At 43.5% G+C, this 17,488-nt stretch overlaps 1 protein-coding gene across 2 annotated transcripts in view; it reads left to right on the top strand.

Annotated features, from left to right (window-relative positions):
• The window catches only part of Bicc1 (BicC family RNA binding protein 1), a 252,100-nt gene that overhangs the window by 211,376 nt on the left and 23,236 nt on the right, over positions 1-17,488 (top strand). For both annotated transcript variants that reach the window (XM_034524083.2, XM_034524084.2), the window contains exons 4-14: positions 655-734; positions 2,544-2,702; positions 3,941-3,994; positions 4,435-4,629; positions 5,216-5,467; positions 8,012-8,143; positions 11,479-11,665; positions 13,681-13,842; positions 14,616-14,812; positions 14,959-15,091; positions 16,428-16,584. In XM_034524083.2, coding sequence (XP_034379974.1) covers positions 655-734; positions 2,544-2,702; positions 3,941-3,994; positions 4,435-4,629; positions 5,216-5,467; positions 8,012-8,143; positions 11,479-11,665; positions 13,681-13,842; positions 14,616-14,812; positions 14,959-15,091; positions 16,428-16,584 — 1,708 coding nt within the window. The remainder of the gene's footprint in view (positions 1-654; positions 735-2,543; positions 2,703-3,940; positions 3,995-4,434; positions 4,630-5,215; positions 5,468-8,011; positions 8,144-11,478; positions 11,666-13,680; positions 13,843-14,615; positions 14,813-14,958; positions 15,092-16,427; positions 16,585-17,488) is intronic.

The following is a 17,488-nucleotide window of genomic DNA, read 5'->3' as shown; positions in this document are numbered from 1 at the left end:
GAGTGGGCTTTCTTGTTCTGTGAATGTTGACCCATGAGGATCTTTTCTGTAATACATCATCATGGTTTAAATTGTGGACAGAGTTGGAAGAGATTGCATTACAGGGCCAGGCCTGAGTCTTATAAAATCTACTTTTCTAGGGCAAGTTACCATTGCCGCTTTCTGCGTTGGCTTTCTCTGTAAAAAAACAAAACAAAACAAAAAACAACAACAACAAAAAAAAAAAACTCAAAAAACAAAAAATGAAAAGCAAAACAAAAATAAACAAAACAAAACAAAAAAAAACCTTCACAAAGGTATAGCTTGGATTAAACAAATTACTCTTACTATTTTTAGAATGGGGCCAAGAATATAGCAGGAACACAATTCACGAATTCATAAATACCTTGTTTTGTTGTGCAGTGGTGTGATTTGCTTATTTTGCAAAGGTTGAAGGTAAATTGCTCATCCAGTTTTCAGAAGACGGGGAAGAAAACATTGGTAAATTCGGACGCTGGTTGCTTTCCTATGCTTGTGATTATGGTGATCACACCGACACAGTGTGGTGACCACGGGGTGTATCATGGCGTGTTTCATACTGTGGAATCGGTCTCGGAGCGAGCAGTTGAGGGAGGTGTGACGTCTCACGTAAGCTTTTCCTCCCGTTCTTTCCAGATCCCCACATCAAGGTTTCTGGGAGGAAAGAGGATGTGAAGGAAGCCAAAGAAATGATCATGTCTGTCTTAGACACAAAAGTAAGTGAACACTCCAAGCTGGTACCCAAGAGCCACGTGGAGAAGGGAAAACCAGGGAGAAGACATCGGGAATGTTTGGAAGGTGCACGCGATTCTGCTGGGGGAGGGGGTGGAGAAAGTGCCTAGTATGGATGGTTTCTATCATATCAAGTCATCATGTATATACACACACACACACACATATATGTCTCCATGTGCATACATATGTTTGCACATATATACCATCTTCAGAAACATACATTGGCCCTTGTTAGCACTATGTAAGTAACACAGGTGACAGGAATAAGTACATTTGCTTGAGGTCGTAGGAGCCCTGTGGCCCCGTGCGACTCTCTGTGTGTGTGCTCACCTGTGTGTGCTCACGCTTGGCCTGGAATGAATGGGATGCCCGATCCACCACGGGTATACATATACAGAAGAATAATGACAGAAGCTGAACACACGCCACCTAAGCCTACACACATTTGTGATGCCACCTAAGCCTACACACATTTGTGATGCCACCTAAGCCTACACACATTTGTGATGCCACCTAAGCCTACACACATTTGTGATGCCGTTCCTTTAAGCACACCCGAAGCCCTGGCTATCGGCCAGGTGCTTAATTTTGTACGGATAATAATTTGATTTATCCTCAAAAGTAACTCATCACAGAGATGTTAAAAAAATTTGGCCAACATCTCAAAGCTGGTAACTGGGGAAGCGGTTTAAATCTAGGCTATGGTTCCAGCTTTTTATTTTTCCTTACTACTTAATATTTTATTGAACTATTTCTGATCTTGCCCTCTGGTTTTTTTTTTTTTTGTATTTATCTTTGTTATTTTTTTAATTTTTAAGAATTATTTACCTTGTAATTTTTAAGTAGCTTAGGGTTTTTATTTTTTCCTCCCTAAAGCAGGTGATACTTTCATGTATTTCAAGGGTTAAAGTAAAAGAAGCTAAGCTTCAAGATAAACATAGTTTTCGGTGCAAGTCAAAAAATTGATGATTTCAGAAGGTTTTTAAATTACTGGTATTTTAATGTCTAGAGTCTTACTGTTCAGGAAAGACACTGACAGTCTCGCACATTCAAAAAAGTTTTACGTCAGTCCTCATAAGATTAGATTAAATTCCTCAGAATTAAATATTGGGATGCCAGTTTGACCCTCACCTTTTTACTCCCCATGACGTGGGATTTTTTTACACTTTCTTTAAGGAAACTGAGCCTCTGATTGGGCTTCGTTTACTCGTGCCTGCATCAGCCAGGGTGGAAGTTCTTATGAGTTCTCCACGTCTCTTCCCATCAGCTGGAATAAAGGATGGCTGTCAGGCTGGGCAGGTAGCCATGTTAGGAGCTCCTGTGTGCAGGAACTCAGACAGTGTGTGTTGTTGGTGGCATATGTGATCTCAGAGGGGGCCTTTCCTCTTCAGCATAGATCCACTGCCTGACACAGCATCTTTAGTTATGTGATCACACTTTCACCTGTCTTCAGGTATTTGACCCATTTAATGAATAATGCCTTTAAAAGAAAAGAAAAACCTGAATAATTTATTTACCATCGCAACTGACTGTCTTTAAGAGAGGATCTTCTGCCAAAGTGTTGTTGCGGTTAAAAAATAAATTGTCACCACCTTCTGAAAAAATTTATCGTAAAACAAGACTTCTTCTTAATGAAGAAAGGAATAGAAATTTGTTACGTTGAGACCATCCTGTTGGGAAATCTGTAGTTTCCCATGGAGTGGGGTCCCTTACTATGAATGCTGAAGCACCGTAAGGGCAGAGTGTTTGGTGGTGGTAACACATTGGGATGTAACCCTGCTTCCTCGCAGAGCAACCGCGTCACGTTGAAGATGGATGTCTCGCACACAGAGCACTCCCACGTCATTGGCAAAGGCGGTAACAACATTAAAAAGGTGATGGAAGACACGGGCTGCCACATCCACTTCCCAGATTCCAACAGGAACAACCAGGCGGAAAAGAGTAACCAGGTGACCGGTCCCTCTGCACCCTTGAGTCTCAGTAGGCAAATCCCTTCTGAGAGATGAGGGCAAAAAGCAACCAGAGGAATATATAGATGGCAGATGTTGGTGGTGGTGGGCTCCCCTGCTCTCTAGGAGGCTGAGGTACTCTGCTGGACCAAGGATGAGTTATAGATCTACGGTTCTCCTACTTCATCTCTAAATACTATATAGCAAGAGATGGGGTAGTCCCAAAGACCACTATGAAGAACTGAGAGCGTGTATCAGGGATGTCTTGCCCGGGGGCCTTGTTCAGTTTTTGGGTTCTGGCGACACAGTTGTAGAAGTGGCCTTTGAGGACAGACACCATCTAAGAGGCAGTGCACAGATAGGTGCCCTCTTCCTCACACTGCAGGGAGCACAGCTGCATTTGCCTAGGTACACCTGCTGTTATTGCTGCTGCTGCAGCTTCTGTTGCTGCTGCTTCTGTTGCTGCTGCTTCTGTTGCTGCTGCTGCTGCTTCTGCTTTTGCTGGTGCTGCTTAGCTTTGGCAGTCAGGGGCCCACATACAAGCACTTCCAATCCTTGAAGAGTACATACTGCTACTGTGTTATTTAGATATGTTCTATCTTCTCAGCTGGTCCCGTAATGGGTTTCTGTCAGTCCTGAGGGGTGAATCAGAGAGTCTTTATACACTGGCATGTACGGGTGGCCTCGGTTGAAAGCCTTGACTGAAGGCACAGGCGTTATTCAGAATACCTGGAGGTCGCTGTGACAAGATGGTTCTGTCACCCAGAATAAGACTAATGCTTTAGTTGGTGGGTCTTGGCGAGGCCCAGGGATCTATGGAGAAAGCTGGAGAGGCGGGTACCAAGGCTGTGATTATCTGCTTGCTGGTGTGGAGGATGAAGGCTTGTGGCTAGAGAGTCCACATCATTGCTGTCAATAGGTACCTCACATACTGACACAAAGAGACTTTAAATAAAAGGGGGAAACGCTGTGGATAGAAGTATTAACCAAAGGGTCAGAATGACTTCCAGGGAGCTACTGGCCGTGGCTACGTCCAAGGATGAGGTAGATCAGTGGCCAGATATCACTGGAAGAGGGTCTCATTAAAATCCAATTCTGGTTCAGTGGGTTTGGCTGAGGCTTATTGGTCAGGAGAACCCAAGCTCAAGTGTTCAGCGGCACGGGTGTGGCTCCCAGAAAGGCAGACGGGGGTGGGGGGGTGGGTGTGATGGAGTAAGCGTTGCTCTCTTATTTTGCAGGTGTCTATAGCAGGACAGCCAGCGGGAGTAGAATCAGCCCGAGCGAGGATTCGGGTAACTGCGCTAATCTTTGGGGATCATGCGTGCATGCTCGCCATATTTACATAACTAGGGGGCTGAAATAGCATCGTTCGCCATTTGGTAACCAGGTCCCATTTCAGGAAGCAGGAGACAGTGAAGCAGGGTGACTCTGGGAGCATTCCGACCTCTGTCTTCTGGCCTCTGGTGGAGGCATTTTTTTTTGTTGATGTTTAGACCACAGGCCTCTAGGTTTGCTTGTAAATGCTTCTCTGTTGGAAACATTGTGGAAACAATTCCTACTTTTGCCTGACTCAGGCAAAAGGCTCCCTGCATAAGGAAATGTTACATACACTGAAGCTTGCTGCCTCCCGTGAAGGCAGTTCATGTCTCAAAACCCATCCTTAGAAGAAAAGAGATGAGCAACGTGCCTCTCTGCAGATGTCTCGCTTCACCGTTGCTTTGGCCTCTCCCAGGAGCTGCTTCCTTTGGTGCTGATGTTTGAGTTACCAATTGCCGGGATTCTCCAGCCAGTCCCCGATCCCAACACTGCCCCCATCCAGCACATCTCACAGACGTACAGCGTTTCTGTGTCGTTTAAGCAGAGGTCTCGAATGTATGGTGCTACCGTCATAGTACGAGGTTCTCAGAATAACACTAATGCTGTGAAGGTTGGTGACTTCAAATGACCTCAAAACATAGATCATGAAAACTTTCTTTTATTAATTAATTAATTGTGTGTGTGTGTGTGTGTGTGTGTGTGTGTGTGTGTGTGTGTGTGTATCCTTATGCTGACCTTAAATTCACGATTCTCTCAGGGCTGGAGAGAGAGCTCAGTAGTTAAGAACATTGGCTGCTCTCCCAAAGGACCCAAAGTTCAATTCCCAGCATCCACATGGCAGCTCACAACTGTCTGTAACTCCAGTTCTTGGGGGATCTGACACCTCCAAACATATATACAAGCAGGCAGAACATTAATGAACATTAATTAATATTAATTAATTAAAAAGTAAAAACTAGATCACGGTTCTCCTCAGCTTTCCAGATGCTGGGATCATAGATAGACTTATGCCACCACACATATGTTTATGGGTAATAGACTAATTGGTTTCTAGCGGTTTCCTTTGTGCTGCTTCTGGGCTCATAGAACAGGCTACTGATGTTTCCATAGCTGTTGGAGGTACGATAGAAGCTTTGCCTGTGTGGGGACAGTGTGTTTGATGGGATTACTCTCTCCACTCTGCTTTTCTCTGCCAGGAAGGGACGGCCATGCTATTGGAACACCTCGCGGGGAGCTTGGCATCCGCCATCCCCGTGAGCACACAACTGGACATCGCAGCCCAGCACCACCTCTTCATGATGGGCAGGAACGGGAGCAACGTCAAACACATCATGCAGAGGACAGGGGCGCAGATCCACTTTCCCGACCCCAGCAATCCACAGAAGAAATCCACCGTCTACCTCCAGGGCACCATCGAGTCTGTCTGCCTGGCAAGGCAGTATCTCATGGTAAGGCTCCGAGGGTCAGCTTTGTGGTCTCTTTCTTTAGCTTCTTTGGATACATCGTGCTTCCACTCTGACTCTGGATACCTGCTGTTTGAGAAAGCCGTTTGGAAGTCCAGGCAAACGGGAACATTTCCTGGTAAAAGGAAAATAAACTGGAGACTAAGGGTCATTGTGACACTGTAGGCTATGGTTTAGTGTGTAGGGAAGCAATTTTACATATATATATATATATATATATATATATATATATATATATATATATACATATACATATATATATATATATACTTTCTTAATTTAGACTAAAGACAGATGAGATTACAGGTGAACGCATTTTGTGGTGTGGATGGAAGGCGATCACGCCTGACATCGGGTGCTGATAAACATTTGGAACTTTAAACAGAAAACTAAAAAGGTCACCATTTAAAGGTCACCTTCACAGGCTGAGGGGATGGCTCAGTTTCCACAGAAGCCTGAAGACCTGAGTCTGGATCCCGAGTAAGCATGTAGGAAGGCAAGGGTGGAGATGCGTGTCTTCAATCCCAGGGCTGGAAAGGCGGGGACAAATAGATTCCTGCAGATTGCTGGTCAGCCAACATAGCTAATCTGTGAGCTCCAGGTTCATGAAAGAAAACTGTTTTACACACACACACACACACAAAACCACGGAGAAAAAATAGTCAAGGAAACTGCCTGCTGTTGGCCTGTGGCTGGCCACACATCTAAAAAACTTGACTCTTGGCAACCTAAAACATTTGTACATTTAATAAATTTATTATATAAATAAAAATACTATGTTGCTCATTAATTTCGAGTACTATGGGGGGAAAAAAAAGCACCTTTTGTGTCATTCAAAAGCATTCTGATTTAAGGCCTTTCTCTCCTTCACAAGTTTATTTGAAACCCCGGTGTGTATAGGTTGGTGTGTAGCGACAGCCGTATTGCTGGGCCGGCAGAGATTCTTTTTAAAAACTGATTACACTGTTTCATTGGAGGCCCAGCCTTTAGTGACATTTGAGTTAGTAGGCATCAGGCGTGGTCTTCACTATTAACTTGTCAAAATCCATTTAAAAACAAAAACAGCTCAGAAAACCCAGATTAATACTGCTGAGTTCATTCCGCTGACAGATCAAGCTTCTTATAGTTAATCAGGGCAATGGGAGATTTAAAAAGTCACTTCCTGTGAATAATTTTTTTGTTAGCCACGTTTATTTTGCTGTGTTGTCATTAATGCTTTAGCAGTGGGGGCATATTTACATATTGGAACTGCCAAATTAGTCTTCATAGTGCCTTCCTTTCCAAGGCCTTTAGATGTTATTTTTAGACATCAGCTGTTATGTTTTTCAAGCTTAAAATGCTTGAAAAGGTTCACAGATTCACATTCCTACTCTGACCACACCTGCCAAAAATAGAGATGTTTTTCCGAAAGACACTATTACGCAATACTGGAAGAGGGGCGAGAGAAATTCAGAGGTTTTAACAACCCTTTTTACTATCCACACATGAAGGAAAGTCACTTTTATTCATGAGTGAGAAAGGCAGTTTTTCATTTTGATCACATTGTGCCCAGCATCGTCTAATACATGTAAAAAAAAAAAAAAAATCCAGCGACCGGCTGGAGAGATGGCTCAGTGTCCAAGAGCACCGACTGCTCTTCCAGAGGTCCTGAGTTCAATTCCCAGCAACCACATGGTGGCTCACAACTATCTGTAATGGGATCTGATGCCCTCTTCTGATGTGTCTGAAGACAGAGACAGTGTACTCAAATATACAAGATAAATAAATCTTAAAAATAAGAATAAAAATCCAGTGACCAAGGGCTTGAGCTGAGCACTATGTTATACAAGAGGAAAAGAAGTTGAGTGATTGAAGGCATTTAGGATCAGGAAGAAGTGAGCAGAGAAGAGAGCCAACGGTAGCCTCTGTAATGACCCCCACAGCTCCCCAAAAAGTGTTGAGGGTTGGCCCAGTGGTTCACTGCTTGTGCCCTGGAAGAAGTGATTACAGTTTAAGCCACCTTCAAAGGACCAGTTAAGAAAGCTCTAAATGATGTACAGACTCCACCTATAGGACATTGAGAGTTGGGTGTGGCCGGGTGGAAGAGACAGATCCAGAGCATGCAAATCCGTGGTGGGATAGGCTGGGCTGGGCCAAAGCGGAAGTTATTAAACAGCAGTTGAGTTCTCCTTCAGGGTTCAGTGATGTGCCTTCCAGTATGTCATCGAGCAAGGCCATCTGACCTGAACCTCAGAGTGGAGAAGAGTCTCTTAGTACAATTGCTAAAGGAATGGATGCCAGACAAGACAGTGCAGGATTTTTCTGTAGTAAAGAGTAGACTTTAACAAAGAAAAGGGTCACACCAAACCCACAAAGCTTTAACAGTTTCAGTTCCCAGATAGCCTCCTGCCCCTCACCTTGGTCCCACACCCCCCTTGTTATGAAGATGTGAATGGGATTTTAAAGACTCGATCATGTATTATTTAGAGAGATGCTCAGGTACCAGGTGCTGCGGTGACTAACTCCTGACACTCCTGCTGTCTCGTCTAGGGCTGTCTTCCTCTGGTGTTAATGTTCGATATGAAGGAAGACATTGAAGTGGACCCACAGGTCATCGCGCAGCTGATGGAGCAGCTGGACGTCTTTATCAGTATTAAGCCAAAGCCCAAACAGCCGAGCAAGGTTGGTTCAGAGTCTGCGCCTGACAAAGCATCTGGAATAGCCTTCTCTACCCGCTCTGTTTGTTCATTCACATGGGACTAGTTTCTGATACATGTATTTGGTTTATAACAATTACGTCTGTAACATTGCCCTCCGTTATCCGCCTCTATTTTTTTTTTTTTTCCATACGGTTTTTTGATTTCCGTTCTGGTTCATTTTTCAGTAACCGGTGTTTCTCTATAAATACACAAGAAAGAAAAGTCTATTTCTCTGACTTAGTAATTGTGATGAGAGATCAACCAACCCAATCAATAAACAGGCTAATGAAACGAACAGATCGTTCCAAAAACAAAACAAAACAAAACCATGATGTACAAATGGCTCTCGAACATAAAAATGTTCAGCCTCACTAGCCGTCAAACAAAAGCAAATTTAAATTCCATGAAGACCCCATGTCACCCCAGTCAGGGTGGCATTCAGCCACACACTGGTGAAGGGGTGGAGCAAAGGAAGCGCTCACACACTAATGGTGGCGACCTAAGCCAGTCAAGCCATTAACGGAAATCAATACTGAACTCTGTCAGAAAGCCAAAGCAGACCTATTGGGTGAACAACACTTCTGAGTATTTATCAGAAGGACTCTTAATTTGCAATCCGCTGACTACAGGCTTTACTTGGTTGCTAGGAAGTAGCTAAGGAGACTTACATGTTATGCGTATGTGTGTGTGTATGCATGTTCAAATCAATTTGCAGAACTTGCTGTGTGCCAGCACTACGACGGCCTAGCAGAACGGCTTCCTTTTCTGCTCTCTTCTTTCCTTTAATAAAGCCCATGGGTAATGAAAGCTCTCTGCCCTCTTAGCACCTTCTCTGTCCAATGCTATCTGGTAAATTACGTGGGCAGTAGATGCACAGTGAGAGAAATCTGATCTGAAGTGCCCATGAGAAGGCGAGGTAGGAAGAATGTTCATGCGTGAACATCGTGAAAGTTGCTGCAGCCCCTTTAAAGCCTGCGACCCTGGGACCTCACCAGTGGTTGTCACCACTGGTGGCCCTTGAGCCGCTGCCCTGTAGGCTGAGCAGAGGTGAGAAGAGGAAGGCTCCCAAGGCTGGAACGACAAGTTAGGTAGCAGTACTTCCATTCTTATATTTTCCAAGTCACAAAGCATCGGCTGGCAGGAGGGCTGGGGGATATCCCAAGGTCACCACTAGGAAAGAAAGCATGACTAGGAAATAATCTTGGGGGGGTTAACAAAAGTCACAAACAAAATTGTCTTTGTTCCAGGTATGAAGTATGACAATGCTATATTAATCCTCTTTTTTTTTCTGGATGTTTAAAACTTAAAAAGATTGATAAACTGTAATTACGTTTCGAAGTTTGTGGAATGTTTTGAAGCAAGAATCCAAACAGCTGAGTTTTTCTAACTTTTTTTCTTTTCTTTTCTTTTTTAATTAAATGCTGGTTTCAAATTGCTTTATAAAGTCTGGTGAACATAATTTGACACTACACAGTAATATGGCGATGGCAATATAGAGTCACTGCTTTAGTGCAGGGGTGTGTATAGTTGAGTAAAAAAATAAACCAGTAAACATCCTAATTTGTTTGGGCTCCTGTAACAACGCCACAGAGCAGGCAGCCATGGTTAAGGGAATCTGTAATCATGGACGCCAGCAAGCACAAGATTCAGGCTGGACCAGATTTGGTGTCAGGTTAGGACCTGGGTCCACATTCACAGATGCTCCTCTCTCATGTAGAAAGGCAATAAGGCTCTCTCTCTCTCTCTCTCTCTCTCTCTCTCTCTCTCTCTCTCTCTCTCTCTCTCTCTTTCTCTCTCTCTCTTCCTCCCTCCCCTTCCCCTTCTCCCTCTCCCTCTTCCTTTCTCTCTCTTTCCCCACCTCTCTTTCTAATTCTATTCAGTTTTTTGTGTGTGCACATGTAAGTGCATATGTGTGGTTGCATGTATGTATGTATGTTATGTATGTATGTATATGTGCAAGTACATGTGTATATGGAGGGGTGTGTGTGTGTGTGTGTGTGTATCCATGTGTTCACATCCACAAGTGGAAGCCACTGAAAGATGTGCAGATGGATTCTGGGGTCAGAAAGTCCTAACTTGCTAAGATAGAGAAATCTGCCATACTTAATTAAAATTTCCAAATCGTAGATGCCATCTTGTGTCTAGAATGGTTTGTGTGTATCTGTTTCCCATATGATGTCCCCATGAGTAAACGTGGCATTTCTGTCCACCCGGAAGAAACAACCACACCTTTCTTTCCAGAGAAAGCCATAAAGCTCCCCAAGACTTGGAGGAGCAAGGTGGAGAGAGTTCAGAGTTCAAGACAGGCCATGGGTTTTAGACATCATAAAGCCCCGTGTTTGACTAGCATAACCACAACTACCATCAGTCTCAGACTCAGAGAAGGGCTTGGCCAAAGATAGAAACAAAAAGAATTCCAAGGGCTCAGTAAAAAAAAAAAAAGAACATATGTCGGGCTGGAAGAGACAGTACTTTGATGGCTGGATTCTAACTACTGAACATATATGTACATGTGTATGTATATGTATATATATATATACTCACACACATATACATACACATATATATACACATGTATGTATATACATATATATGCTTAAAATTTAGTAAGATACATAAAATATATAATTCTATATGTATATATAGTATATATATAAGAAGTAAGGAAAATTTATATATGCATATATATACAATTATATATTGTGTGTATATGTATATGTGTGTATATATGTATACATGCACACACACACATATATATATTATATATATTATATAATATATATAATATATATATTATATATATGTATCTCACAAGATTTGCCACAGGTGTGTTGTCACTGAGGATTGGTGGTGCCTGGAGGTATGTCAGCTAACCATTAGACCATGTATGTTAAAATCAAGCGACTGTCCCTCTGCAATCTGTATGTGATGGCAGTGGGTTTGATTTGGCTTCTGCAGGTAATGAGGGGGGAGGAGGAGGGGTGCTTCGGTATGAAGCCCAGAGGCTGTGTAGTGGCCACTGGGCTTTGACACCCAGAATTTGCTACATTTCTAAGCATGTCTGGATAGGAGTCCATGCCTCAAAAGGTTGGGTGGGGATTGGGCCCTGCGTGCTGGCTGCCCACAGCAGCACATACACACACACACACACACACACACACACACACACACACACACTTTACAGGGAGTGTCAGGAGCAGAGGCTAATGGAGGGTGGTGTGCAGCCTCCTGTGGTTCTTCATTTACATGTTCATTACCCCTCAGTCCATTGTATACCTATCTCAGTGTCATCTTTTTTCCCATTATGTGTTTTCATAGTCTGTGATTGTGAAAAGTGTTGAGCGAAATGCCTTAAATATGTATGAAGCAAGGAAGTGTCTGCTCGGACTTGAAAGCAGTGGGGTTTCCATAGCAACCAGTCTATCCCCAGCATCGTGCCCTGCCGGCCTGGCATGTCCCAGCCTGGATATCTTAGCTTCGGCAGGCCTTGGACTCACTGGACTAGGTATAAAGTTTATTATTACCGCTGGGGAGCTGCTTATCGGGTTCCCTGCCTTTCTACCATTGTGCTGTGTCTAAATGCTATTTTCTTCTTTGAGCCCCGATGCCCCGGGTGAAGAGCAAGGGGCCCGGGGGACCTGATTCATCTGGTCTGAGTTTTTCCATTTGTTAGCCTCTGTGGATTTGGGTTGCCCAGATTCCTCCTATGTTGGCATTAATAATCACAGCCTAACTGTTCTTACTTTTGGTGGCTTGTGTTTGTTCTGTTAAATTAAGAATGCCATCGAGATGGAAGGGAGCCGATGACTGTGATGTATGTGTTTCGTACTCTCTCGCTTTTGCTGTTCTGCCCTCCCTCCCTAGAGATAAAGATTATCCAGTCTGTTCCAAAAAGTAATTGCAAATCTGGAGGGCAGTTAGAGAAGGGGAGGGGAGAGTCCCTGAACCCATTCCCCCCCCCCCCATAGCTATGGCTAGGCCTGATAAGCCCAAGGCCGCCAAGGAGAGCCAAGCACAGCTCATACCACTCATGGTATTTAGGTTTTTAGGGAAGCACAGTGAGTCCTTGCTGGTCCTGAAATAGTGTCCTTATTTAGAAATGACCGTCTTCCTCACAGGCTGGCCAAGGACTCTGTTACCATTAGACCAGGCTTACCATTTTTCGTGTTGTTTCCCAAATGACTTCATATAAAAAGGGAGCACAGTAGGCCAGCCAATCTCTCTATTTTTGTTTTCCCTTCCTTTTGGCTTTAAGATACATAGTAGGATGGTCTATGTTAGGGCTCACCGGTAGGATGCACGCATGAGGACCTAGGTTCGATCCCCAACACTGAAAGAAGTAATGTGTGTAGAATTTGTTTGGGCTCCAAATTGCCACACTCAAACACTACTATGGTAATGCAGGGTCTTCCTCAGCCAAAGCTGTCTCTTTCACACAGACCTGAATAGCCCCAGCTATTCAGTGCTGTAGACCGGGCTTTTGCTGGTGAACTTATAACAGTTCTCAACCTGTGGGTCGCAGGCCCTTTGGGGATCACATGACCCTTTTATAGGGGTTGCCTATCAGATATCCTGCATGACAGATAGTTACAAGATTTGAAGCAGCAGCAAAATTATAGTTATGAAGTGGCAGCAAATTAATTTTATGTTTGGGGAGGTCACCATAACAGAAGCTTTATTAAAGGATCATGGTATTAGGGAGATTGAGAACCACTGACTTAGAAGGAGCCAGTTTTATTGTGTTCTGGTTGAGAACGTGGCTGGGGAAGCCGGGTTCACTGAGTGGAGGAGAGGTTTTCTTGGCCACTCATCTCCTCTAACACTGACCCCTGTGTGCTTCCGGAAACACATAGAAATGAACATTTTCTTTTAGATCCCAAATTCCCAAAGGAGAATCTCCCTAGTTACAGCAGGCACTCGGATACTTGAGACGAAAATCAAAGCCAGCGTAATCCCTGGGCAAGTTTTAGTCATTGGATTGGAGCCCAAAGAAGTCAGTGTGTGTTCAGACACGCATAGAACCATCTGGTCGGGCATTCTCTCTAGGAAGTATCAGCCAGCCAGTCTACCACAGGGAAGGCGCTCCTAGGCGCTGCCAGGTATGAACAGAACGCTTGGAAAGGGATTTGTTAGGAAGCTGATAACGAGTGAGTCAGAGAAGTAAAAAAACAAGCTTTCTCTTGAGCAGAGGTTTGTCCATCCTAGGTTGTCAGCAGGCTTGCGTCTAGTAATTCTCAATGTGCTTGGTTGCTGTGCTAGATTGGGCACACCTGTCTTCCCATCCTTATGGTGTCTCTTGTCCATTGGAGGGTGAGCAAATTCCATTGTTGGAGTTGCAAAAAGAGAAATTTCACAGGAATATCTGAAATAACATTAAAAAAAAACCAACCTGTCACCTGTATTTGACAGATTAGAAAGTGTCAGATTCTGTTGGTGCTTGTTCTAAAAGGCAATATAAATGGTGTTCCTGTTTCCGAATCGTGAACTTAGGTGCACTGACTTGACTCCTGTTCCTTACAGGTCTATTGGGGCCCACCACCTTGTCACTCAACACGTCAACCACCCCAAACTCACTCCTGAATGCGCTCAACACCTCAGTCAGTCCTTTGCAAAGTTCAAGTTCTGGTACCCCAAGCCCTACCTTGTGGGCTCCCTCAATTGCTAATACTGCAAGCGCCACAGGTCAGTGCCCCTTAAGCATACTCAAGAAGTGAGAATTCATGGATACTTCTTTTCTTTTCTTTTTTTTTAAAATTCCTTTTAATAGAATTTACAAGGGATTCCAGTTCTTCAAGTGAAAAAAAAAAAAAATCACTGTTCAAAGAGAACATCCTTTAGCCCAAAGAAAAGCTCCCCTGCTGTGCAAATTAGTTAAAATGAAGCTCAGAAAAGCTTGAAAAGCTCAGAGCTTTTCAAGCCAACAAAGCATCATCTGCACCAGTGATAAACAGATTAGGAAAGGCAGCTGGATTCTCAGGGAACCATGGCCAAGGCCTGTAAAGGTTACAGGTGAACCATGGGGACCCAGCTTCCTGGAGGAGCTAGTTCATAGTCACCTGCCTAGGTTTAGTCTCTCTGCTCTCCCTAACAATGGGGGAGGAACCTGTTAAGACCTGCTTATCTCATTTCAACATTGTTTCGTTTAAGGAAAACATGTTATTCATTTATATGTATGTGTGGAGGTCAAAGGGCAACTTGCAGCCATTGAGTTCTTTTCAGCCCATGGGTCCCAGGTATCAAACTCAGGGCATCAGACTTGGAAGCAGGAGTCTTTACCTACCCTGGAGGCTATCTCATAACCCTCTGCTTGTGGTTTCTATGGTAATGTTCAATCTATTTACAGAGATATCAAATTCTGAACTCCCAGGGGAAAAAAAAGTTTTTTATTGTTATTAAACATAACAATTACTTCTAGGCTGTTACCTTCTAACACCTGTCTTCATGGACCATTTCAGGTTTCTCTACCATACCACACCTTATGATCCCGTCTACCGCCCAGGCTACATTAACGAATATCTTGCTGTCCGGAGTGCCCACGTATGGGCACACGGCTCCATCTCCCCCTCCTGGCTTGACTCCTGTTGATGTCCACATCAACAGCATACAGACAGAAGGCAAAAACATCTCTGCTTCTATAAATGGGCATGTGCAGGTAACACCCTCTTGTGAGACTCAGAGGGTGAAGTGTGGGGGAGGAGGGTTTTATGCTTTTGGCAAGAGAGAAGCCACTTGTAACCCGTTTTGAGTGTTCGCTGGACTTCTTTCTCAGTTGTATTTTTATTTTATTTGTGATTTCAGCCTCCAAACATGAAATACGGTCCGTTGTCTACTTCATCGCTTGGGGAAAAAGTGCTGAGTTCGAATCATGGCGACCCATCCATGCAGACAGCTGGGCCCGAACAGGCTTCGACTAAATCAAACTCGGTGGAAGGTAAGGAATTGGAACTTTCCTTCTCAGACTGGTTTGTAGCTCGGGTAAAGCCCCACCCCTAGCTCCCTGAGACTGCAGGGATTCTGAGTTGGTTTCTACTCACCCCTGCTGACTCTGCCTCCCTCAACCATGCAGAGACAAGGTCTTGCATGAAATTCTAAAGAAGGCGGTGAACAATGAACTGAAGGGCACTTTCGGCAGAAATACCACTGTTCCATTATTGTATGATGGGAAGACATCAGCTCAATGACTGTTGGCGTAGAAGTTCAGCCCCTAACAATTTTGAAACCTGAGTGGGGCTGGGAGTGTAGTTCACTGGAATAGCATGTGCCTAGCATGTGTAAGGCCCTTGTCTTAGTCCCAAGCACTGGGGAGGAAACAAAGGACTAGATTTGGGGTTGAAGATATAGCTCCTGGTAGACATACTGGTCTAGTGTGCCCAAAGCCCTGTGGAAACCATTGTACTGTGAGAGGGAAAGGGGAAAACAAGGAGAGGGAATGGAAGGCAAGAAAACAAGGGTCCCACTAATGTTCCTATGTAAATATATATACCCCTAGTGCCAACAGTATTCAGGGAAAAGATGGACCCCACAAATGTGTGTATGTGTGTGTGTATACACACACACACATATATATACATATATACATATACACATATATGTATATGCATATATATGTATACACACATACATATATACATATACACACATATATGCATATATATGTATACACACATACATATATACATATATACATTTACACACATACATACACACATATATGTATATGCATATATATGTATACATACATAATATATACATATACACATACACACATATATGTATATGCATATATATGTATACACACATAATATATACATATACGCACATACACACATATATGTATATGCATATATATGTATACACACATAATATATACATATACACACATATATATGTATATGCATATATATGTATACACACATAATATATACATATACACATACACATATATGTATATGCATATATATGTATACACACATATATACATATACACACATATATGTATGTGCATATATATGTATACACACATACGTATATCTCTATCCCTTATTCCAACTAATCTTCAGGAAACACCAGGTCTTCCCTTGAAGTTCTGGAGACAGCCTGAGCTTGCTAAGGTGTGCCCTCTTTGCGGCTGACGACATTGTCAGGACTCTGTAGAACTGGGTCTCTACAGAGATAGGTTTTTGTTTTGTTTTGTTTTTCTCCATGGCGTCTATAAGGTGATAGTTACATTTTGCTCCTCTCTCCCCCAATGCCTCCCCACCACCCAGGCTGCAATGATGCCTTTGTCGAAGTGGGCATGCCTCGAAGTCCCTCCCATTCCGGAAACGCTGGTGACTTGAAGCAGATGCTGGGTCCCTCCAAGGTCTCCTGTGCCAAGCGACAGACAGTTGAGCTACTGCAGGGCACGAAGAACTCCCACCTCCAGTACGTGTGCTCACCCTGCTGGTGGGAAATGATGGAAGGGGAATTTGCTTTGAGTTCGGTGGTTGAGACCCTAACTCAAGTCTGGCTGAAGCTCATCGTAGGCTTTGCAATTCCCACACACAATTAATCTTTCAAAACCTCAAGGAACAACTTCTGTTTTCACCCTGGTCCATCTTTATAAATGTCCCCCAACTTCATTGTTGGGTTTCTGTGTCCTTAAAAAAAAAAAAAAAAAACAACCCTTATTGCTCTGAAGCTTACACATTCTCTCCATGATTCAGCAATGGGTGGGGTGGTTTTTAGCCTCTGGCTCTTGTTAGATGGTTCCCAGCCACGGATCCACCTTAGCTGGTGTTGAGGTGGATTCTTAAACGGGAGCTTTCTTCTCTCCAGTGCAGGCAGCTGCAGACTTGTAAACGTTTGGCTCAACCCTTGAGTTGTATTAGCCAGAACTCCTTGGTGCACAACAGTTGCCACTGTGCTATCCTGAGATTGCCTTTATTAATTAATTAATTTATTTATTATTTTTGTCCTCTTTACAGAGGAAAGGGCCTCCCACCGGCCGACTACTCTATTTCCGCTTCTGTCTTCTTAGCTCCTCGGCTGTCTCTAAGGAGTGTCTTTATGCAAACATTAACATGTATAGCTTTACGTCCTCCATTTCTTACTAAAACCACTGTATTTTCATAAACCCCAGACTCATGCCACCCAGTTCTGCCTTACCTGTGTGTCCACGGATTCTCCCACAAGGCCATTCTTCAGTGTGTGTTCCTGAAGGGATCTGCTTCCTGCTGCTTCTTGAATCCCTTAACACCTATGCCCACCATTTTGGTTTCCCTGCCTTCTGAATCTTTTTTTTTTTTCTGGGATTTCTTTTTTTTTTTTTTATTTTATATTTTATTTA

The sequence above is a fragment of the Arvicanthis niloticus genome, chromosome 20 (genome assembly GCF_011762505.2).
Source record: "Arvicanthis niloticus isolate mArvNil1 chromosome 20, mArvNil1.pat.X, whole genome shotgun sequence".
Taxonomy (NCBI): domain Eukaryota; kingdom Metazoa; phylum Chordata; class Mammalia; order Rodentia; family Muridae; genus Arvicanthis; species Arvicanthis niloticus.
This window is presented reverse-complemented; position numbering and strand designations above follow the sequence as displayed.